The following is a 24,209-nucleotide window of genomic DNA, read 5'->3' on the forward strand; positions in this document are numbered from 1 at the left end:
TATACCAACATGTTCTCAATACCAACATGTTCTCAAGAATCAGAAACTCATTCTTATTAAAAATGTAAATACTTAATGATAGGTTACAGTATTCACCCTCCTGCAGGAAGGGGATTCACTTTCTAACTGGGATCAAAAACTTAAAGCTTAAAAGACTGAAAAAACTCTTATAATAGAATTTCAGGAATTATAGAATAGGTGGGCAACATTGGAGATAGGGAAGGCATTAAGGCACCAGGTTGCTTATTGCCCAGTCTAACTACATTCATTGATTTCAACAACTATTTATTGTATACCTACTATGGGAGGCATAAGGCATAAAGATCCTGAGGGCACAAAAAGGAATTAGTTGTATTTCCTGCCTGTAGAGAAAATAACATTTATTCCAAGAAAACTCAGAAGGGATATGACTGTCTTTAAATATTTGAGATGCTATGTTAAAGAAGATGAGCGGGAATAATTATTTGTGGCTGCAGAGGGTAGTTAAATAGCCATATTTTTTTTTTACAAATTTCATCTCAGAGCTGCCTTTTTTTTCTTACTGAGAAGTGATTTGCTCAGGGTCATTCAGTCAGTATACGACAGAGGTGAGACTTTATAGAGATGAGGACATAAATTTGGTAGATAGAGTTTCCTCATCCAAGAGTTCTATGTATCAAGAAATCCCAGTTCTAATCTCTATCATTATCTAGTAAATATAACTGCCTATCATTTGATAGGCTATGAGATCTAAAAGAAATAGCCTACATATTCCATCCAGCAGTATACTTACAAACCAACAATTGCATGCAAGTTCTAAAGAATTAACCCAAGTAAAATATGTTTATCCCTTCCACATTGTGGGTAATGAGTGCCCCTGGATTTGGAAAATTCATGTAAAAGTTTTTGGTCCTCCCTTCTTACCAGAGAAGAAGTCTGAGTTACCAGGTTGTTGAAAGATAAAATATGTTAACGTTATATTTTATGCATTTCTGAGTTTCTAAACTTTTTCCATGTTGTCTGCTGGCCTTTGTGAGTTGTCTGTGACTTCCACAAAACTCCCCCAAATTTCTCATTTAATTTCTTACGCAGACCCACAATATGTCAAAACTGCAATAAGGAAAATCATAATGTGGAAGGGACAACTGTACTTATAAAGAGGGCGGTGAAGAGGATAGAGATGTGAACTGGTCCACCCATTCTAGAAAACAGTTTGGAACTGTGCATACCCTTTGACACAGTGATACCACTAGTAGGCCTATACCCTCAAAGAGATGAAAGGGAGAGAAAAAGGATCATATGCACAAAAATAAGTATAAAAGCTTTTTTTGTTGTGGCAAAGAACTGGAATCAAAGAAGAAACCCATCAATTAATAAATTGCTACACAAATGGTGATATATAAATGTTTTATACATATATATTATTATTACACTGTAAGACATTATGAAAAGTAGTATTTCAGAGAAACTTCAGAAGACCTATATGAACTAAGAAGAAAGAAATGCATAGAACCTGAAACATAATATATACAAAAACAATAATGTAAAGAAAAACAACTCTAGAAGACTTGAAGACTCATTTATGAAATGACTAACCATGATGCTAGTCAAGACTAGTCATGAAGCATGCTACCACCTCCTAAAAGAAAAATGACGACCTCAGGATTCAGAATAAGACATGAATTTTTGGACATGGCCAACATGGAAATTTGCTTTGTTTGATTATACTTATTTTACATGGTGTGTGTGTGGGGATTCTTGTTTATTTGTTTCCAGTTGAGGGTTTGGGTAGAAAGGGGAGGTCAGTTCAGAATAGGGTAGCCAGAAGAAAAGATAAGGAACGGGAGCATCATTGTAGCATTTTTTTTCCTAATGTATAGGAGAGAACAGAAAGAATCAAAGAGCAGGACAGCTTTGAAAGTTACATGTTATTATATATTTTAAAAGGAAAGTAAGCTATGCATAATAGATATTTGTAGTTGTATGTACATTTCTATTTTTATGTTCTAGAACAGGGATGGGAAATGTGTAGTCTCAAAGCCACATGTGACCTTGGTCCTTGGGTACAGCCATTTGATTGGGTCCAAGTTTTACAGAACAAAGCCTTTTATTAAGGGGATTTGTTCTGTGAAGTTTGGATTCAGTCAAAGGGCAGTACTTGAGGATCTAGAAGGTCTCCTGTGTCCTCACAGCCACAGGTTTTCCACTCTTGTTCTAGAATGTATATCAAAATGGCCATTTTATTTGGCATTTAAGTTCAGATTAGATAAAATAATTTTTTAAAATTCTGAATTTTTTTAATATAAATTTAAAAACTTAATGAACACCAAAAAAAGAAGGAAAAATGAATGTTTCTTCAAGTAGAGCTTGACGATTTTACATGAAGCCACTAATTTTGATTATGTACAACTTGCTTTTAAAAAGTAAGCATATGATATATCCAAGCTATTACTTTCAAAGCTACCTGGCTTCTCTGTTCTTCTAAACATTTTTAAATGCTTTAGTGACCTTATTTTCTTTGTTTTCTTCTTTTTCTTTGGCAACCTGTTGCTAACCCTCAAATCCATTCCCTGCCCTCTGTGGGGCAAAGTGCATGGCATGCACTGCCTGTGCACACATACACACAATCCTTGTAACAAGCCTAGCTAAGCAAAGCTATAAGGAAGCTTTATATAACAGAAATTCACAATCTCATACAATCCTCCCTTTCTGTCCTACCATATATATAGAAATTCTCATTTTATTTGGCATTAAGTTCAGAATACAAATAAAATGCAATTTAGGGGAAAAAAGAAAGAAGGCTAGAAATGAGTTCCAAATCAATCAGCATCTCAGATTTGGTGTAAGATAACAATAAATGTACCAAGTTGTCTGAAGAGGACGTACAAAGATATTTTAAAGAAATTATTAGAAACATTTGACTGTTTTTTAGGCCAAGATAACCCTGGATATAGTTAAGATTAACTAACAGTCAACATACACTCAAGAAAAAGGAACATAAAGTCATCTGCTCCACCTTAGAATGTCTGGTATGGTAGCATCTTCGGAATTCATTCAGCATGCTTTGTGAAAGAATTTCAAGTTGGGTGGTAGGATTTTCTAGCATAGCCTATGGGAGCCAACTTTTTCCTTATGGAAGTAAAACCTCATTTAAATCCACTTCATATCATGAAGTAGAATAATCTGGTACTCTAGATGAAAGAAGACAATCACTTAAAGACTTTGAAACTCACTGCCTCCAAACCATAACACCAAAGCATTACAGAACTAGAAGAAGCCTTAGAAATTATCTCCCCCTAGTTGTAAACTGATCCAGTCCTTCTGGAGAGCAATTTGGAACTGTGACCAAAGGACAACCAAACTACGCATACCCTTTGATCCAGCAATACAATTACTAGGCCTGTATTCCAAAGAGATCATGAAAAGAGAAAAGGACCTACATGCACAAAAATATTTGTAGCAAATGTTTTTGTGGTGGCCAAGAATTGGAAATTGAGGGGATGCCCATCAATTGTGGAATGGATGAACAAGTTGTGGTATGTGAATGGAATGGAATACGATTGTGCTACAAGAAATAATGAGCAGGCAGATTCAGAAAAACCTGGAAAGACTTACATGAACTGATGCTGAATGAAATGAGCAGAACCAGGAGAACATTGTACACAATAACAGTTCTTCTCAGCAATATAATGATCCAAGACAATTCCAAAAGATTCATGATGGAAAATGCTATCCACATCCAGACAATTGTAGAGTCTGACTGCAGACCAAAACATATTATTTCTACTTTTTGTTGTTTTTCATGGCTTTTCCTTTTGTTCTGTTTCCTCTTTCACAACATGACTAATGTGGAAATATGTTTACATGATTGTACATATATAACCTATATCAGATTGCTGGCCATCTTGGGGAGGGGAGATGAAAGGGAAGGAAGGAGGAAAAATTTGAAACTCAAAATTTTATAAAAAATGAATGTTGGAAACTATCTTTACATGTAATTGGGAAAAGCAAAATACTATTTTTTTAAAAGAAATTATATCCCTCTAATTTCCAACCTCAGTGGGAACCTGTAGTGCCAATGCAATATTTACAGTATCCATTATCACAATAAATATACTGTGACTATAAATATTCCCGCATGGTGCCCAATCACAAAATATAACAATACTCTCCATATGGAGTACAGAAGCAAAGCATTCATTTAGACACCAGAAAACCAGGAAATAGAATCCATCATAGCAACATAGAAGTTAATGCACCACAATGTAGCAGAGAGCCACGCTATCCTTTAGCCTTCCCACAAACCAACATAAGATTAATATTTACTCACAAACGTATCTATCTCCTTGCCTGAGCGTCCTCCCATGGTCTCTCTGACCCTGACTCCCAGCTTCCTGTGGGTTCTGCTCCACACTTCAGCACACTCCTTCCCCCACAGGCTCCATGTGATTGCATTCAGCCTATTAGGGGGCAGAGTTTGTTTTCAAATCAGGGAAGATCTTCAAATTCCCATTCCCATTACAGAACCATTTGTCTACTGGAAAAGAGTATTGTGCTTCTTGACAAGTGCACCTCTGGTCACAAAATCACAGGATCCCGGGGTTTAAAAGGGCTTCAGAGGCCACCCAAATGTCATAACCTATACATGAAAAGGAACAGCATCTGCAGCCTCTGGGACCAGGTACCATCCAGCCTTTACTTGAAGACAAGAAACCATGAGTGTGTGTCTGTTCTGCTCCATTCATACACTGTGTGCACCCTTCCAGAACAGAATGTTACTTATGAGCCCCATCCCCCCAAATCTCAGTGATGCTTAGGAGGCACAATTTGCCTCCTTGCTTATTACTTGGACTCTGTACATTCGGGTGCAGACATCTGAGGCAGATTTTTTTTAAGGTTCCTTTTCTGGATTTTGTCACCTGTAAGTTGTTGAGTGTATCCATTACTATTGTCCTTCTTTGGGGGGGAGGGATAATTATTCTCTATTCAAAGGGTTCTTAACCTAAGATGGTAAACTTTGTTTAAAAAAAATTAGATAAGTACATATTGATGTAGTTGGTTTTCTTTATACTTTTATGCATTTTATTTTATTTATTTAAAACCATTATTCTCAGAACAAGTCTATAGTCTTCAGCAGGCTGCCTATTGGGTCCATAATACAAAAAAGTTAAGTTCTCTTGGTCTAAGATACTGAAATTTATAGATGTATGTAGGGAATTTTATCCTTTCCCCTTTCTCTTCACTTTAAAAGCCCTTCGAATTAGAATTATAAGACTCAGGCAAATTTATTTTTTACCAGACCTTGATAGGTATATTCTTGTGTCTGGCCAAGAGCTAATCATTTCACCATTTTGTCAAGATCCAAAAATCCAAATCTTCTCCTATAACATTTTATTAAGCAGCTCTTCACTTCTGAAAACTGCCTTTCTCTTCTGAAGTCTTTGCATTCTTCAGTCAGAAGCAATGGTGAAGATGCCATTTTTTTTCCTAAATATTTTTCTAAAATATTCAGTGTCTCATCCAAGGCTTTAACATCATCTTCTAGATTTTTTCTGGGAACATCCTTCTTGACCTTTCTGAATCACTAGAAGGAGGTAATATAGTCAGCTTTAACTGTCTTAGGAAGATCTCTGCTATATCACAGATTTATGCCCTAGGAAGATGATATGTCTTTGTTATTAATGCCACATCAACAAACAGCTGCATCACTAACATTCAATGGAGTGTCATGAACCCTCACTAATTATCTCTTCTTCCTCTGACCCTTACTAAATATTCTTTTTCCTGATAGTTATTAGGATCCACATTAGCAATCAATAAGCACTTATTAAGTGTGCCATTCATTGTGATATGTGTTAGAGAATGAAACAATCCCTAAGCCCAAGGAACTTCCATTCTAATGGAATTATTCCCAGCAGGTCAAATAGCTACTTTCTCTCCTTTTTGGGTATAACTTTTCCCTTCTATAGGAAGAGCTTCATGTCTCTTATATAGTTCTAAGTGTTAAGTGGTCCTTCCCTTCTTCCTCTGTTCTTCATGTTATTCTGCTCTTCAGCCTCCTGGTACAGGTCAGGATTTCCTTCTTTCTTCAGATCTTTTTTCTTCTTTGTTTGTGTCTTAAAGCCCTTTATCAGTTTTTAAAAGGAACAGCCTTATTCTCTGAAACCCTGAAGAATGGAGAAGCATTCCTCCAGACCTTTTTCCTTCTCTTCTAGGAGGAAGATGCATCTGAACACTGCACCAAAATAGTAGTTATTTAGCAATGGCAAATAGCTATAGCAAAATAGGCATTGTCCATGTTATGAACATCATTAAAACATTCCTCTTCCCTCTCATCTCCCTCTTTCCTTTCTTCTGGAAGTGAGTGGAGTCCATTGGCCTTAGCTTTCTTTGCAAACTGCCTTTCGGCCTTGTCTGTTCCTCCCAGGGGAGGCTCCTAAGGTAAGCATTATTTATAGGATCCTTCCCACCGCTTCTTGGCTGGGAAGCTTGCTCACCTGTCTTTGACTGGCAATTCACAGCTTTCTGTCAAAGGTTCAGTGTAAATAACAACTGAAAGCAGTTCCTGTGTAAAAGGGGTTATCTAGAATAGTGGTATCAAACTCAAATAGAAACAGGGTCACTAATTCATGTGTATGTTTGATTGCATTTTTATTTGTTTTGTTAAATATTTCAAAATTACATTTTAATTTGGTTTAGGCCACACTTGGTGCAGGCCCCATGTTTAACACTTCTGATCTAGAACATAGGTTCTCAAACTTTTTTTTTTCCTTTTAGAGGGCAGTTGGGGTTAAGTAACGTGCCCAAGGTTACATGGCTAGTTAGTGTGTGTGTGTGTGTGTGTGTGTGTGTGTGTGTGTGTGTTAAGTGTCTGAGGCCAGAATCGAACTTGGGTCCTCCTGACTCTGGGGCCGGCGCTTTACTCACTGCACCACCTAGCTGCCCAGTTCTTAAACTTTTTTGGACTCAGGACCACTAAATACTCATAAATTAGTGAGGACCTCAAAGAGCTTTTCTGTACACAGGTCATAGCTATATTTGATGTATTAGAAATTAAAATGATGTAGCATTATTATGAAAATGGTGTCAACTTTACCCCTGAAAGGGTCTCAGGGACCCCTAGAGGTCCCAGAACCACACTTTGAGAACCATTGATTTAGACTACTTGTCCTTCTTTCCCATCCTGAGGATTTTTTTTTTTCACAAGCCTTCTCCTGACTTTCTGCTTCTTGTCAGATAATGTTCACCCTGCCAGTAAGCCTTTTTAGTCCTCACTCAGTCACTGAACAGCCACCTCCTTGGTAAGTGGTATCCTCTGTAAACTATACAGTAGAGGAGAATTATGTTATAATGCAGAAATCCTAGCACTATTGCTGATTGACTTTTATATGATCTTGAGCTGGAAGGGAACCTTGGAAGTCATGTAGGTAAACTCCCTCCTTTTTTTCAGATTATGAAAGTTAGACCTCACATGTTTAGTGACTTTCCTGAGTCACACAGATAATAAAGAGCAAAAGTGAGATTAGGAATAATGCTCACTATATCAGCCTTTTTATGTGATAGAAAGTTGAAGTACACATTGCTTCCTACAGAAGGGAATCAAATTTGAGTAGCATTGGATCTGTGGTAAAGTAACACACATTTTAATGGGATGATGTAACTGTCCTTTACTTCATAAAAATAGCTTCTCAGAAGAGGAGAACTGTGTAAGTATTAAGAAAACTATATCAGCTTCAGAATGTGAACCTCTGTCTTAGAAAACATTTGGCTAAAAAAAAATCTCTTAATTGGGTCTTCTTGTATTAAACTGAATACGCGTTCTGGTATTAAAGGCCCTCACAAGTCAGGCTAGCTCTGATTTTCATTATGTCCTTCCAGTGTTCAAAGGGCAACCTATTCACTAAAAAAAAAAAGAACCAGAGATGTCATATTTCAGTCCCTGGCAGATAAAATAAATAAAAATAGAGTACGACCTAGAGAATGTTAATTTGTTCTTTTCTAGACCATTTGAGATTGATACCACTGGTTTACATATGCGTATGCACAGTCATGCAGATGGCAGATTGAACTTTTCTTAAATATGCTGGGATTATGTTAATAAGGTCAAGGCTCTTGACTGCATCCTGGATTCTGCTGTTTATTAAATCAATCACTGACAGCCTTCAGGAAGTTTTCTGGCTCCCCATATAAGTCAACTTAACAAATCAGCATCTTTTCCAAGACCCATATAAGATCAACTTATGGGACAGAGCATCACCTAAGGATGATTTACAAACAGCAACTCCAGTCAATGGAGCAAAGGCAGTGAAAACACTGAGGAAAGAGAGCGGGTCCTAACAGAACAGAAACCCTGGGTTGGAATTCCAGTCCCACTACTTATCTGTGTGGCCTTGGATAAGTCACTTCTCTTCTCTGGGCTTCAGTTTCCTCATTTATAAAGTGGATAGGTTCTTTCTAGCTCTAAATCTCTGATCTTATTAAGTGGTATCAGAAGAACTTATCTGATTTTTAAAAAAAAATTATTAATATATTTTGTTTTTACATGGTCTGGATTTCTCCCCTGCCCTGTATCCTTTTTCCTCCTTCTTTCCAAAGAACCATTCCTTAAAATAAGTCTTTTTTTTAAAAGGAAAATAGAAAAGAGTCACAGTTCTGATCAATATATTGAAAATTCTGACACTGTCTGCAATGTTCCATGCCCATGTACCCCATTCCCAAGTCCTGCAAAGGAAGAGGGGGAGGCGCTTTCTCATCTCTTCTTTTGGGAGTCAAAGTTATTCTCTGTAATTCTAAGGTAATCATTTGGGGGGGGTCATTGTTCTATTTATATTGCTATAGTCATTATTTCCTTAGCTGTTTACTTTACTTTGCATCAGTTCACATGTCTTTCCATGCATCTCAGTGTACATCATATTCTTTGTTTCTCACAGGATAATAATATCTCATTACATTCATGTGGCACAGTTAGTTTTGCTGTTCTCCAATTGATTGGCATCTCTTTTGTTTACAATTCTTTACTACCACAAAAACACTGCGATAAATTTCTTGGCGTATATGGAGCATTTCTTTTTGCCCGTGCAGTATATGGCTAGGAGAGGAATCTCTGCTTCAAAGACCATTGCAGGCTTAACCACTTTATTTGTGAAGAGTTGGGACATTTTCACCACCTTTTTTGCATAATTCCAAACTGTGTTCCAGAATAGTTGTATTAATCCCATCTCCACCAACAATGTACTTTGGGTGCCTATCTTCCCTCATTGATTTTTCCTATCTTTTTATCATCTTTGCCAATTTACAAAGTATGAGGTAAAACTGCAGGATTGCTATGATTTATAGTTCTCTTAATTGTGATTCAGAGCATTCTTCTGTATGATTGTTACCAGCTTGCAATTATTCTTTTGAGAAGTTTGATCATACACTTTAACCACTTCTCTATTGGGTAATGGCTATTTAGCTATTTATTTCTATTAGCTGTCAATATGTCTTAGATACCAACACTTACCAAAGAAATTTGATATCAATATTTCCCCAGTTGACTGCTTTCCTTTTTATCTTAGGATTCATCTCCTTTTAAAAGCCAAGATTATTTTCTTTACCAAGAAAAAATTTATTAACTCCAAAAAAGTATAACCTCAATGCTTCATCCTCGCATGAAGGTGACCCTGAGTTCTAAATGAAATGGCAGTAGAGTACAAACCCTTGGCAGGTTTCACAAAGCTGGAAAGGTTTCAAGCACGGCCCCTGGGACAGACTGTGTCTGCTGACTCAGAATGAGCCGTCACCAAGGCTGACCAATAGGTGATGAATTCTTTGACCAAGTTGTCCCATGGCATTAATAATAATAATAACAAAACCCAAAGTATCCCTGTGTTCTATGTAGCTCCCTTCAGCTAGTGATGGTGAATAGCATTAATTCTTTAGTGCCCTATTGACAGTGGCACTATGAATGAAGACAGAAGACTCTCAACATGCTTCTTCCTAACTTCTCTGTTTCTGTCAAGGACGTGATCATTCTTCCAGTCACCCAGGCTGACAGCCTCAGAGCTGTCCTCGGCTTTGTCTCCACTCTCCTCTCCAATCAGCTCCCAAGTCTTTGTTTTTACTTTCATCTCTACAATTTATCTTGCACCTATCACCTCTTCACCATTTCCATGAACACCATCCTGTTTCAGGCCCTTATCCCCTCCTACCTACATGACTACAACAGCTTCCTAACTGATCTTCTCTTCCATTCTCACCTCTCCACTCCAATCCACTCTCTACACAGATGCCAAATTGTTATTCCAATGTCAGTAACCTGACAGTCCTTGCTCAAGAAGCTTCAATGATCTCTTCTTACCTCTAGTATAAATTACAAACTCTCCACTGTGGCTTACAAAGTCTTCACAGTCTGCCTCCAAATCATCTCTCTAGGCTGATTTCACAAACTCTGAATTCAGCCAAACCGGCCTAATCGATGTTCCCCAGACACATAATAGTGTCTTCTGGTGCCTTTACAGAGGCTAACTCCCTAACCTAGACTATGTTCCCCTCCTTATTGCCATCCTGTGCAATCCCCTGCTCCATGCACTGAGTCTTTCCCGATCCTTTTAAGAAGGCTACATCTAATTGTTAGCACTTTCTTCTCTTTCCCTCCCTCATTATGAAATAACATCTGTATATACATTTCATCCCTCAATAGAATATAAACTTGAAAGTACCGTTTTCATTTGTGTCTATCTCCAGCACCTACACATTGCCTAGTAGCACATAGTTGTTGAATAATAATAATGATGACAGCATTTAAATAACCCATTAAGATTGGCACAGTGTTTTACAAATATTCTTTGTTTTATCCTCATAAAACCCTAGGAGGTTGGTGCTGTTATTATTCCCATTTTACAGATGATGAAACTGAGGCATAAAAAGGTTAAGTGACTTGCCCAGAATCACACAGCTAGTAAGTGAAGCTGGATTTTAACTCAGGTCTTCGGGTCCAGTACTCCACTATGCCACCTGGCTTACTTTAACTGTTATCAAGTGGTTGTATATAATTGGGTTGAACTGAATTGAATTGGAATGGGTGGCTCAAAGATTCTCCTTTAAGTGGTGAATAAATGAATTGGCTGAAGTGATTTCATTGTGCACACAAAGGCAAAAAGAAAAATCATTTCATGGGACAGTTAGTTATCTCACATTGCCATGTACATGAATAAGCAAAAAGACCACCACGAAAATAATCATTGTAACTTCTGTTGTACCAACACCTGTTGCAAAGGATGAAGAAGCAGAGAATTCTTACGGAAAAAGTCATCATATTCTTGAGGCTCTGTGACTTCTGTGCAAAGATAAGCACAGTGGAGGTTATAAAATATACATATGTGCTTTATGTATATACATGCATACATATATATGCATATATGTGGACACATACATATAGACATCTGTCTGTTTTCTCTTCTCGATTCTTATCCCTCTCCAGCTTCTTCCTGGGCATCTCTATTTGGATGGCTGCCCAGTATCTCAGTCTCCACATGTTCCAGGTAGAGGAGACATCAGCACCTCTACCTTTAAGTCTGTCCCTCTCTAAGGTTCCCCATTTGGGGGGGGGGGCGTCACCACCCTCCCAGTCACCCCAGCTCGTGACTCTGACTCATCTGTCTTTCCCTAATCTAACAAGATGAGATTGGATGCTGAGTCAACCCTGCCCTCACAGTATCCCTCACAGCCACCCCTTCCTCTTCATCCACACTGACACGGTTCTCACCAGGAGAGGAAAGGGAATGGGCATTTACCTCAGTGCCCTCTGGGTACCAGGGGCCGTGCCGAGTGCTTTCGCTTTACAAGTATCATCCCCTTTGATCCTCACAACAGCCCTGCAGAGTAGGTGCTGCTACTAGCCTCTTTTGTAGTTGAGGAAACTGAGGGATACAGTTGAAGTGACTTGCCCAGGGTCACACAACTAGCTAGTAAGTGTCTGAAGCCTATTTTAACTTAACATTGAACTTTGTTCCTGATGCCAGGCCTGGCATTCTGGGCCACCTAGCCATCTAAAAGATCTTTCTAACTTTAATCATGCCTCCCTACACTTCATCCTTCACCCATATATCTTCCTTAGGTGCAAGTCTGGCCATAGCACTCCCTGATTTGAAAAGCTGACTCCCTATTGTCTGTTTTCCTTATCCTGACACCTTAAACTTTCTAAAATGTGGCTTTGATCTATTTCCCAGCCTTATTTCATATTAGTTCCCTTCATGCATTCTACATTCTGAACATACTGGTATACATATGAGTAATTTCCAGATATAAAGGCCACCTTTTGCATCCATATATTTATTCATCCAAACCATCCCCCATGCATTCCCTCCACTTGACAGCCTTTCTGATTCCTTATTATTTGAATAGAATAAAAACTCCTTGAGGGCAAATACTATTTTGTTTTTGTCTTTCTATCTTACTGCCACCCCACCTCCAACTTCCATAGTGCCTTACATTTACTGTAGGCTTAATAAATATTGCTCAAATGTATGTTTTCAGATTAAAAGGAAAAGAAGCCCATAGCTTGGAGATTATTCAGAAACCTCTGCCTGTCTGTTATGGATGTGAATACACACACACACACACACACACACACACACACATATTCATTCCTTCTTTAAGGTAATAGATCTGGCAAGTCCTAAATACTACCCACCAAATGCAATTGAGTTTATATTAACAGACAGGAAATGACTGGCTACTGAAGTGAGAGTCATTTAAGAACAGCTAGTTGTGTACAGTCAGATTGACTGGTTTACACAAAGGCCAAGAAACACTAACTTAGAAGAAAGGATAAAAATGAAAAGATACTGTGTTCAGTTATAACATACTGACTCAGAAAAAAAAATGAAAACTGAGGAAGTAAAGACATTGATTCTGATCATCATTATTTCAAGTTTAGGACCAGAGACAGGACCTGTCATGGAACTCATAGACAAGGAAATCTCCTCTACCTGGAACTGTCACTACAACTTAGAATTACCTAGAACACTGTGTTAGTGACTTGTTAGTGACAAATTGTCTGGGGTCACAAAGCCTGGTGAGTGTCAGAGGAAGGATTTGAGCCTAGGTCTTACTCACTCAAAGGCTGATTATGCAGCCACTAGCCCCACACGACCTCAGGAGGTTCAATTTATAGGAAACAGTCATCACGCTGAGGGTGCTGCAAGAGCTCGAAACACACTATCACCAATAAACCTTTAGTGTCCTAAGCAGAGAGAAATACTACCCAGAGGCAGAACCAGTTTAGTATATGGGCTTATTTGAAAAATATTACAGGGTAGGATGATAAGAGATTATGAACAATATCACCTAATAAAGTGACCAAGGTGTAATGGAGACATGCTGGCTGTAAATAAACAGGCCATGGTGTATTACTAATGATGAGTTTTGTGCCAAAAAATTCACAATAGACAGTCAAGGGCTTGTATTGCCAGAAAAACTATGTGTGCTAGTCATGTATCGAGACCACTGGATAGCAGACATTGTCTTTGAATTCATTAATGTAGGAGGAGGCCTCTGATAGTCAGTGGGATAGTTACAGATGAATATAGACAAAGCCCCTAGGCTCAAAAGGCATGGATGGTCTGTAGTCTGCACCGGGGGAGGGAGTGTGCACACTGGTGAAATCATGGCCCCATACAAATATGGAAATACGTTTTTTCTCTTGATTATGAAGAAATAGCTTTCCTTTTCATCACATGACATTAAAATGCTTTCTGAGGTATATCTGCATCACTGTTTGGAAGCAAGTCTAGGAATAGACAATACTCGATAGAGTATTGCTCCAAGACCTTTGTGTCGGTTTTCCTAAAAAAACATTCCTGAGGACGTCATTTAGATTTTTGTGCTAGTGAGAGTGTAATGCCAGTTCTACCAGTACTATTCACAAATGTTACTGTCATCTGTATGTGATCCTTTTTCTTTGTGCTTAGAATGCCCTTCCTTGTACACAACCTCTGCCTTTTTATCTAGTTCACCACAAATGCCATCTCCACCAGGAAGTTTCTGCTTTGTGTGTGTCACACACACACACACACACACACAGTTGATAGTGACCTTTCCCTTCCCTCAGACTTCATATAGCACTATTATGCACTTATCATGTATTATTCTTATATTATAGTTATTATTATACATAATATTCTATGTGCAACACCTAACTCAGTCTGAACACATTAGGAGCTTTCAAATGTTTTTAACAATGAAACAAGCATACTGAACATGCTTTCCTGACTTGTGAATTATATCCACTGATTCATAGTCCTTATGAACCTGGGCTGAATATCTTGTACAAAAACATAGCAGTTTCAGTTCATGAAGCGTATATGGTACAGCATAGGGTTTTTTGCTTTTGTTTCATTTTGTTTTTTTACATCTGTCGAAGGCTAGAAGAGGAAGGGATTATTTTTGCTCATTTTATTTGAGTTTGGAAAGATAGAAGTATATTGGTCTTCAACTGACAGCTGAACTAAATACTTGCTTTTTGTTTGTAGGAGTAACCATACCAGACCATCAAAACCAAACGAGCAAAGGCAGCGAGTGGGTCAGGCAAGAAGCATTTTTGTGCACCTTCTAACACACTGGAGAGATGGTTATATAGCCCTCCTGTTTGCTTTGAGAAGCAAATCTCTACAGTCCCTGACTTTTGCCTTTGTTGTCTATGGAGATACAATGTCGCTTATGCTACCACAAAGTTAGAGAGTGTTTAAGGAGCCCAGACAGATCTTCGGATATCAGAGGTTACTGGAGACGGTTGTTACCAGCCGACTGACCATCTCTGAATGTGTCAGAAAGGAGAATGCTCGTTGCACACCTGAGTGTGATGGTTATCAGTGACTTATCTAGGTCTGGCTTTGGTCAGGCACAGCACATACAGGACTTCTGTGTGCTCCCAATCCTGTATCATTGTAAGAATTTTCTTTGCAACAGTAAAACTTTGTATTGGCTGAAGGAAGCAATATACAAAAGCAGGGATCTGGAACCCTTCCTTCTATTGCAGAGACTTCAGTTCTGTTTTCTGGCTGTCCTGGATAGAACTCTGTAATCTGAGGAAGGTGATTGTTTCATCTTACACTTTCTTCTTTTTCTTCTCTGTGTACCTGTCGAATTTCACTTAGATTTTTGAGGTGATCATTAATTTTAAGAAGCGTATTGTATGGCTCATCTCAAACCATGTTTTGTTTCATCAATTACATATTCATCTCTCTCTCACCATGTTAGAACACCCAAGAGTTGATACTTGAGAGACTGTCTGGAGAAATTCTAATTAGTGATTTATCTGTGAAAGCATTTATGCTGGTTGATTACTGAAGAATAAACATTTCCCACAATGAAAATCAATTATTTCCTTAATGTTAACTTGTCTGACAAGCAAGAGATGGAGGGGAAAAGATCTTTCAAAGACTTTTAATGTCTCTCAATTCCTGTAGAAAAATAAATAAGTTAGCTGTACATTTGACATCAAAGACTATGACTTCTAGAGCACAGCTTGAGAAATAAAAATTAGTGGTGGTTTCTTTTAATAGTAAATTATTAGCATTATTGAAAATGTGTTTTCTTTCAGTTCCCTGGCTGACTTTGTAGAAAGATTGTCATGGAATCTTCCAAGTACAGCTAAATGAATTCTAGAAAATTCTTTATCAGACTTGCTAAAGGGGAGCCAGAGGAATCAAGTACTCCAAAAGTCATGTCACATTTTTGAAGGTCTACTTTATAATTAAAGCAACAGGATCATTGTTGCTTTAAGCAAACAGAAGGTATAAAGTAAAATTTTAAAACATTTCCCCAGGAAATTTCAGCTCAATAAAATTTGGGCCATTAACACAGAATTAGCAAAATACCATAAAATTCTGAATATTTTGGAAAATATGACATGTAAGGTGTAGCTTTTATGCTTCTAAACTTAAAACTCTGCTGAGACTTTTGGGACATCCTCTATTGTTATTCAGATATAATAAGATGCTTCTCTAAAATTCTGTTTTCAAGGCTTTTATATGTGTATTACAGAATATATGGTACTAAAAATATTCTCAAAATGCACTATTTAGCACTTATAGCAAACTATTTTAAGTAAAGATTTGCTATTATTAACTCAGTCTTTTAAAAAGTAATACTGTTTATGCTTTTCAGATGTTTTACAACTGATTTCAGTTTCTATTTCAATAACATTTATAGACATGAAAAGGTAAAGCATATTAAGACTTGGGGACTAGTGTTTGAGGACCAGAGGTAATCCTGGGATTCTGTGGTAGACAGCCTCCTTTACTGTCACCATTTTATTTCTGCCAGGATAGGAAGTTGCTTATATATAAAGCTGTTTTTCTTTGGGGGGGGGGGGGGGGTGTTTGTTTGTTTTTGCTTTTTTTGCAGGTGGGAAGGCAGGGCTATTGGGGTTAAGTGACTTGCCCAAAGTCATGTGACTAGTAAGTGTTAAGTGTCAGAGATCGGATTTGAACTCAAGTTCTCCTGACTCCAGGGCTGGTGCTCTATTCACTGGACCACCTAGCGGCCCCCTGTGCTTTTTTTCTATATCTTCCCAGTGCAAGTTTTCCAAATAGAGACATCTGGGAGACTAAATAGCACACCAGCCCAAGTTTTAAAGTACTTTTTTGCAATTTTTTTTTCTTCTTTAAATTTTTTTTTTCCATTAAGAATCATAAACGTAACTTTTGGCTGGTACGTTGTGTTGTAGATAGAATACAGGTCTTGGAGTCAGGAAGACCTGAGTTTGAATTTTCCTTCAGATGCCCTTGCTAGCTGTGAACCTGGGCAAATCACTGAACCTCATCTGTAAAATGGAGATAATAGCAGCCATTTCACAAAGTTGTTGTAAAGATCAAATGAGTTAATGTGTAAACTCTGCAAACCTCAGAGCACTTGATAAATGCTATCTATCATCATCATCGTGATTACTTTATTATTTTTAATAGCCTGCACTCAGTATAAGTTACATCTCCATCTTGGAATTTTCTTCATAGATTCAGTCTTTCCTGTATTTTCAGTGAACTTAATTTCTTTCAATTCTATTCTTGTTCATCTTCATTTATTTTATAGTTAGAAAATATCACACATTTTATACATCTGATTCTTGTCAAATAAGCTGCTAATCTCTCAAAAGAAGAGAACACAGTTTGTTCAATAATCTAGCAGATCATCTTTCTTGATTTAGTTTTTTTTCCCTCTGTCTGTAGGATATAAACTTAAATGTAAAAAAACTCCTCACGTACGTTTTCCTTGTGTTACGGTTCTCATTCTTGTTGCTGGAAATGAGGCACATTAGAAAGGCTATAGGCACATATCAAATTGCGGTTTCTAGTCTTTCTGTTAGGAGAGGAATTGTGACATTTTGAGATGGTGCCGTCAACCGAATGTCCCTCTTTGTAAAGCAACTAACCCAAAGAATGTGCTTCATTCTGCCATGCAGTCATTGTTGGGAGAATGCCCGTGTCTGTGCATTTATTTGAAGAGATGCAGGTGCCCATTCTCTGCCATTGGTTTGTCTGACACCATGCATTTTGTGTCATTGATGGGTGAAGCGTTTTAGTATGAGGTTACAGCTTCAACCATTTGGTGAACTTTTTAAGTTCACTTATGCCCACTAAGCTAGTACTGGCTAAAAGTTCCAGACCCTACTAAGTTTGCGCTTAAACAGTGAATACATACTTTTAAATGGTTTTAACATCTGGGGCCAATATAATATTACCATGGTTTCCAGTGTTCTTGGACCCTAGAGTAAAGGTATGTAAAAGTAAGAAATATAGTAGACATAAATGCTAGCTAGAAGCATCTTTAGTTAAAAAAAATTAAGATTAATCCCTACACTGGCCCTATGAAGTGGAATTAGCAACTGCAAAAAAGAAAAAACATTCATAAACTGGTTTTAAGTGTCTCTGATATCTGCACATCAGATTGTGTTGTTTATGATAAGTCAAATACAGCTTTCTGGTTCTTTTCCTTCTTAAGCATACTGCTGAGTACAAAAGTTATATACAAAATAGCTGGGCTTATCCCTAGTAGAAAGGAGTTAATGTTTGGTATCTAAAGAACAATAAGAGTTTGCTGCTTGACTGATCAATGCTGGATCAAGTTCACATTCCCAAGCTCCCACTCTCCCACCTACATATGTTGAGGGTGGAAACAGCAAAAAGAGGGAGGACATCCTGGTCCTTTTTTCTGCAGAGATGTGAGATCAGACTCTCCTAATATGGACACAGCTGGGCTTGCATAGCATGAAACATTGATTTAATCCACTGCTTGAGAAAACACCCCACAAAAAGGAAAGAGACTTGCAGCCAATTAATTCTTGCCCTACCCATTGTTTTCTTTGGCCAACTGTATAGACAGTTAAATCTTTTATGAATAAACTTTCTGGAAAACATATATGTATGTGTGTACATATACATGTGTACACACATACATACATATATTATATATGTATAAAATCTTAGAATTTGTGAAACATTGTTCACTATGATTGATTTCAGGCCCTTTCTGATATAGTCGTTTTTTTTTTTGCTTTCATAAAAAACCACAAGTGTTGTTTCAGGAAGCAAGGGCCCATTCCTTTTGCATTGCAGAAGAGTGACTGTAATAGGGACATTTGGGAAACCAAACAGCATCCCAGTCCAAGTTTCAAAGTTTTTAGGAACAAAGATGCCAGGTCTTTAAAAGGCACATGGAATTACATACGTATGTTCACTTTCTCACATACCCTACCTCCTTTAAGAACACACACAGGTTTTTCTTGGAAATATGGAAAAGTTTCTTAATTATAGCTGAAGATGAATGCTTTCTTTAAAAACCTAATTTAATGTTAATTTGAATATATGTGTATACCTACACATGTATTTATATGTGTATACATATATATGTGTGTATACATTATATGTACGTGCATATGTGTGTGCACATTATATGTGTATATATGTACACATTACATGTGTGCATACATGTGTGTATACATTATATGTATGTATACAGTATATGTGTGTATACATTATATGTGTGCGTATATGTGTGTATACATTATATGTGTGCACATGTGTGTATACATTATCTGTGTGTGCATACATTATATGTGTGCACATTATATGTGTACACATATGTGTGTGTACATTATATGTGTGTGTACATTATATGTGTGTGCATATATGTGTATACATTATATGTGTGTGTATACATTATATGTGTGTGCACATATATGTGTGTGTACATTATATGTGTGTTTATAGAACAAAACTATCAACATTAATGCCTAATACGAGGTATTTTGCTGGTTGTTGTCCTGACTCTGTTACCCCATTTAGAGTTTTCTTGGCAAAGATCCCAGAGTCGTTTGCCATCTCCTTCTCCAGCTCATTTTACAAATGAGGAGACTGAGACAGACGAGGCTAAGGGACTTGTCCAGGGCCACACAGCTAGTAAGTGTCTTAGGCCAGGCCCAGCTCTCTATCCATCTAGCTATCCAAGATGTTGTTAGAGAATATCTTTCTCTAAGTGTGTTTTCTGGCCTAGTTAGCAGAATGGGAATGAACATGATACTTAAGATACAAAATTCTACATTTGACCCTTGCTTACATCATAGCTTTGCACTTGGAAAAAAATATTTTTTTTCTACAGACATAGATTCTTTCTTGACTCTAGCCAGATATCTTCCCCATGCAAGCTTTGAATCACAGGAAGTCTACTAGAAAAGACTGTGGATGGCTAGCTTAGTACGGTCTATAAACAAACACCTGGAAAAGACAACTTTTATTGTTTTGACAGTATTTTGGGAGATATGTATGTCTAGATACTTATAGACATACATAGGGAGAGTGGGAGGGAGGGAAGGGGAGAGAGAGAGAGAGAGAGAGAGAGAGAGAGAGAGAGAGAGAGAGAGAGAGATGAAAGCAGTAATTAAGATTAATGTAATACACATTAATCTTATTAAAATGGAATTTGATGAAGGCAAAGACATTTCCATTTGCTCAATGCCTAGAAATTTATCTTGTCTGTATTAAAACTGACTTTTGAGATAGCCTAGTCTGGTAGAAAGCATATTGGAATCAGAAGACCTCAGTTGATACACATGGCCATGACATCTTGGATAAGTCACTTGTTTTTCTAGTGGGGTGCAACAGGTCTGCTACTTACTACCTTTGTGTTCTTGGGGAAGTCACTTTCCTTCTATGGACTTCACTTCCCTCATCTGTAAAATTAAGTGGATGGACCAGATGACTCAGGTGCTACCCCTTTCTATTCTAAATATGATTCTGTGACATTATTAAGCAATAGTCAACTAGCCTAACAAAAACAATTGCTATGTTAGTGCACGACAAGCATGCATGTGTGTGTATACACACACACACACATACACACACACACACACTGACTTTAGGCAAAGATAGAACCATAGAAGGGTAGTTTGTTTACTTCCCATTACTTTTGTGTTGATATGATCCTGTCAGTACAAAATTGTACCCGAAGATTATCATGCTGAATGACCACCACATGCTTATTGGCCATACTCAGCTGGTTGTGGGATGGTGCTATGAAGGAGTGATGTGGAATTATTCCTGCTGAGAAAGATCAGCACCATGTCAGGAAGAGAGAGAAACAAGGGAACAAGAACTGAAAAGAACTATACTGTTAGAGAAATTTTAAGCTCTTGCTATTATACTGATAAACCTATGTACCCGGGGTTTTATATGATGGCACCAGAAGGACATTTAAGATGTAATCCGTTTCTAAACTTCTTCTTCTGAAAGAATTTAACTTCAACCATCCATGGACAAATTACTTACAGAGTATAGTGCCTGCTTACTCTCTAATTTTAAAGATTTCTGGGAATGGAGATTCCACTATTTTATAGTTTATTCTTCTGTTTATTAACTGATAATGTCAAAATATTTTCCTTATTACATAGATATAAAAATGATGTGTAGGTCATTTAAATAGCCATTACCATTATACCAATAATCTATCTTTGGCAGCAATAAGAAGGGGCAGAATGACTTCAAAAGGTTAGCTATGTCCCTTGATTTGTTGTGGGATGATCTGTTTTTTTGTTAAAGTACTAAAATCCTTTTTGAACCTATTTAGTTGTTTTCCCTCATATCCAACTCTTTATGACCACTTTTGGGGTAGTTTCTTGGCAAAAATACTGAATTCCTTCTCCGGCTCATGTTACAGATGAGGAAACTGAGGCAAACAGGGTTAAGTGACTTGTCCACAATTAGGAAGTGTCTGAGGATGGATCTGAACTCTCATCTTCCTGACTCTAGGCCCACTGCTCCATCTAACTGCCCTTGTAAACCAAATCATATGATTCCAACATACAACTACATTGTATAATAATTTGTTTATTTCTATATATAGTACAGAAGCAGTATAGCAGAAGCCATTTAAGTTGAAGAGACAGCATTATCGGTACCCAGCTCATGTCGATTTAGCCATAGGACCACAGAACCAAGAATGGGAAGAGAGTTTTGAAGTCATCAAGTTCACCCCTCTCATTTTTCAGAAGAGCAAACTGAGGAGGTTGGGACTTGTTGAAAATCATATTGACCTGGTCAGAGCCAGGGTTTTATATCAAAGTTACTTAATATAGTTAGAATTGAGGCACATAATATTTCAACTTTGGAATAACAGAAACTGTGAGATATACATATGCATATATACTTTATATATATATATATATATGTGTGTGTGTATATACATACATATATTTATGTAGATAGATAGAAAGACAGACAGACAGACAGATATACACACATATAGAGAGAGGGGGGAAGCATGTGGATTAGAAAATCCCTGTGATCTTTGCCAGTTTTAACATTCTATGAAATGTGGTTCCACTATTGTCTTTGTTTCAAAATTAATTCAAGCTTCTACGAATGCCTCTGTGTTCTAATATTCTGAGATTTCATTTAGAAGTCCATATTCTAGTAACCTAAACTTTTGTAGTACTTACTTTTTGTAGTAGTTTAAGAACATTCCTTTAGTTTGAGCTCAATGGAAATGAAATATCCAATTAATGCTTTTATTAAAATAATCCTTTGTGATGTCTGCTATCATCAGTTTAAATGAATACATGTATAGATTCAATTTTGGCAAATTATTTTCTTCTCTAAAATACTGTATATAAAATTAAGGTACACTGCCACCAGGTGGTGGTAGGGGTCTTAATCATATGATCTGAACCACTATGCTTCAATCTGATACCTTTAATTGAGAGAATTAGAACTGACTTTTCCATACTTCTCTCCTTTTGGGGGATCCAAGAGGAAGAGTCAGAAATAGATATCTTTATTAAAACACCATAATACAACATTTTTAAAGAATACACTATAATTCAAAATGACAAGAGAAAGCAGTATTTAAAGAAATGAGCAACTGAATGGAATTTGATACCTTTCTCCCCCATCCTTAACTATTAGTTATAACTGGTCTTGTAATAATAATATTCCAACCCTAGACTTATCTCCAGTCCTGATTAGAAAATTCTCTTCACACACACTTCTTCACACAGAAGAATCAGAGACAATATTTAGCAATGTAAAAAGTAATGAACTTGGAATAAAAGGACCTGAGTTCAAGTCCCAGCTTGCTTTTTAAACTGTGTGACTTTTGGCAAAGTCATTTTAACTCCCTAAGCCTCAGTCTCCAAATATATAAAATGGGAATATTGATATATACATATCCTACCTAATTCACAATATTATTGTGAGAAAAGATGCTTTGTAAACTGCAAAGTACTATGTAAGTACAATATTATCATCTTGGAATCAGATCCCTCCTGGGGATTGATAAGTGCTTCTAGGACCCCAGGCCAACTTGGAATAAAAGCATCCTTTGAGCCTCTCACAGCTGTCAGCCTCTCTCTTTCTTGGCCATAGAAGATCTTTTTACCTGCTTAGCTGTTCAAGTTAATTAAAGGAATGACCTTATCTTGCCCTTCTGGAATCTTTACCATGTAGAAATTCCTGCGATTTCCTTTGACTTCCATGAATTTGCTCCTATCCATGTTTTAGAAGTAGAAAAAAAAGAGAGAGACCAAAGCACATAACTTCATCCCTCTGCCAACAGAATAAAACCTGAATGACTGTTTTCCAATCAGAAAAGGATAATTTTGTGCTCTATTTTAAAAGAGGGAACATCTCTCCTCCCACCTCCCTTCCCTCAGCTGCAATCTCTAGCTGCTAGTTATTCTACAAAGTACTGCTTAAAATTTCAATTCAGTGCTCTTCTCTTAGCATTTACAGTTGCTCCTAGCAACCCAAAAGGGCTTCCCCCCCCCCTTGTTTTTTGCTTTTTTACAAACTGCCTTGACTATATAGGGACTGCTTCAGCAAGAGAATTCCTCGGAGCCAGTTTCTTTATAACATATGTCTACCAGAATAAAGCATTATAAAAAAATAATGTAAACAGAATATATATCATTATTAAATATTTAAAGTGATTTCATCCTACTTGAAAACAGTTGTTAAATTTTCCCACCTTAAAATAATTAGTTCCAATTAACTTACTCTTTCCTCCTTTAGTTTTTCAACATCCTATCTCTAGTGAAGTCACAGTACTAGAGTAAATGAATTTAAATAATATCAGGAAGAATTTAAGTTAGACACAAGGAATATTTTTTTTACATTTAATGGACTCAGCAAAACAGATACTTCTCTAGTGCTAAACTTAATGGGAAAATTCTTTTCCAGCCTTTATGTATCATACCCTATTAATCATACCAATATCTTAACTTTATACTATCACAGTGTAACATTTAGCTTCTAGACACTTCTGACAGTTACTGTTTAAGAATGCATTCACTTAATAGAAATCTGATGTGTGTTAAAAATAGCTAATTATAAAATTATTTTGGCAAAAAACCAAAATGATTTCAGTTTAAAGAATTAAAAGGTATAAAGGGCTGATACATTTTTTGACTGAAAAAGTATAAATTTGGAGGTTAAATATACTGTTGGTATGATCATGAAAATTAAGTTCCTGCACTGATAGAGCACTAGGGAATGCATTATTGATATTTTGGTTGCCAACTACATAATTTCATGAGGTAGAGGATAAATTATTTCAGGCTTATATACAATTACTTTCCCCTACTTTCTTGATTATAGCAATGTGAAGGCAATGCTGACTTTATATGCTTTATTTCTAGTCAGTATAGTGAATATATATATATATATAATTTCCTTATTTTTAAAAACTAGTGTTTAATG

The 24,209-nt window shown here is 37.0% G+C and overlaps 1 protein-coding gene and 1 long non-coding RNA gene across 11 annotated transcripts in view; one reads left to right on the forward strand and one right to left on the reverse strand.

Annotated features, from left to right (window-relative positions):
• AOPEP (aminopeptidase O (putative)) overlaps positions 1–24,209 on the forward strand; it is a 567,977-nt gene that overhangs the window by 396,549 nt on the left and 147,219 nt on the right. The window contains exon 12 of one of the 10 annotated variants that reach the window (XM_069087997.1): positions 14,493–19,030. The exons of the other annotated variants lie outside the window; for them this stretch is intronic. Coding sequence (XP_068944098.1) covers positions 14,493–14,498 — 6 coding nt within the window. The 3' untranslated portion in view covers positions 14,499–19,030. Of the gene's footprint in view, positions 1–14,492; positions 19,031–24,209 lie in introns of those variants that run through there. 10 annotated transcript variants of the gene reach the window in all.
• LOC138161153 (uncharacterized) overlaps positions 1–24,209 on the reverse strand; it is an 86,578-nt gene that overhangs the window by 55,670 nt on the left and 6,699 nt on the right. The window lies entirely within an intron of this gene.

The sequence above is a fragment of the Petaurus breviceps genome, unplaced genomic scaffold (genome assembly GCF_028583685.1).
Source record: "Petaurus breviceps papuanus isolate PSGF00001 unplaced genomic scaffold, PetGlider_PUasm1.0 183, whole genome shotgun sequence".
NCBI classification, from domain to species: domain Eukaryota; kingdom Metazoa; phylum Chordata; class Mammalia; order Diprotodontia; family Petauridae; genus Petaurus; species Petaurus breviceps.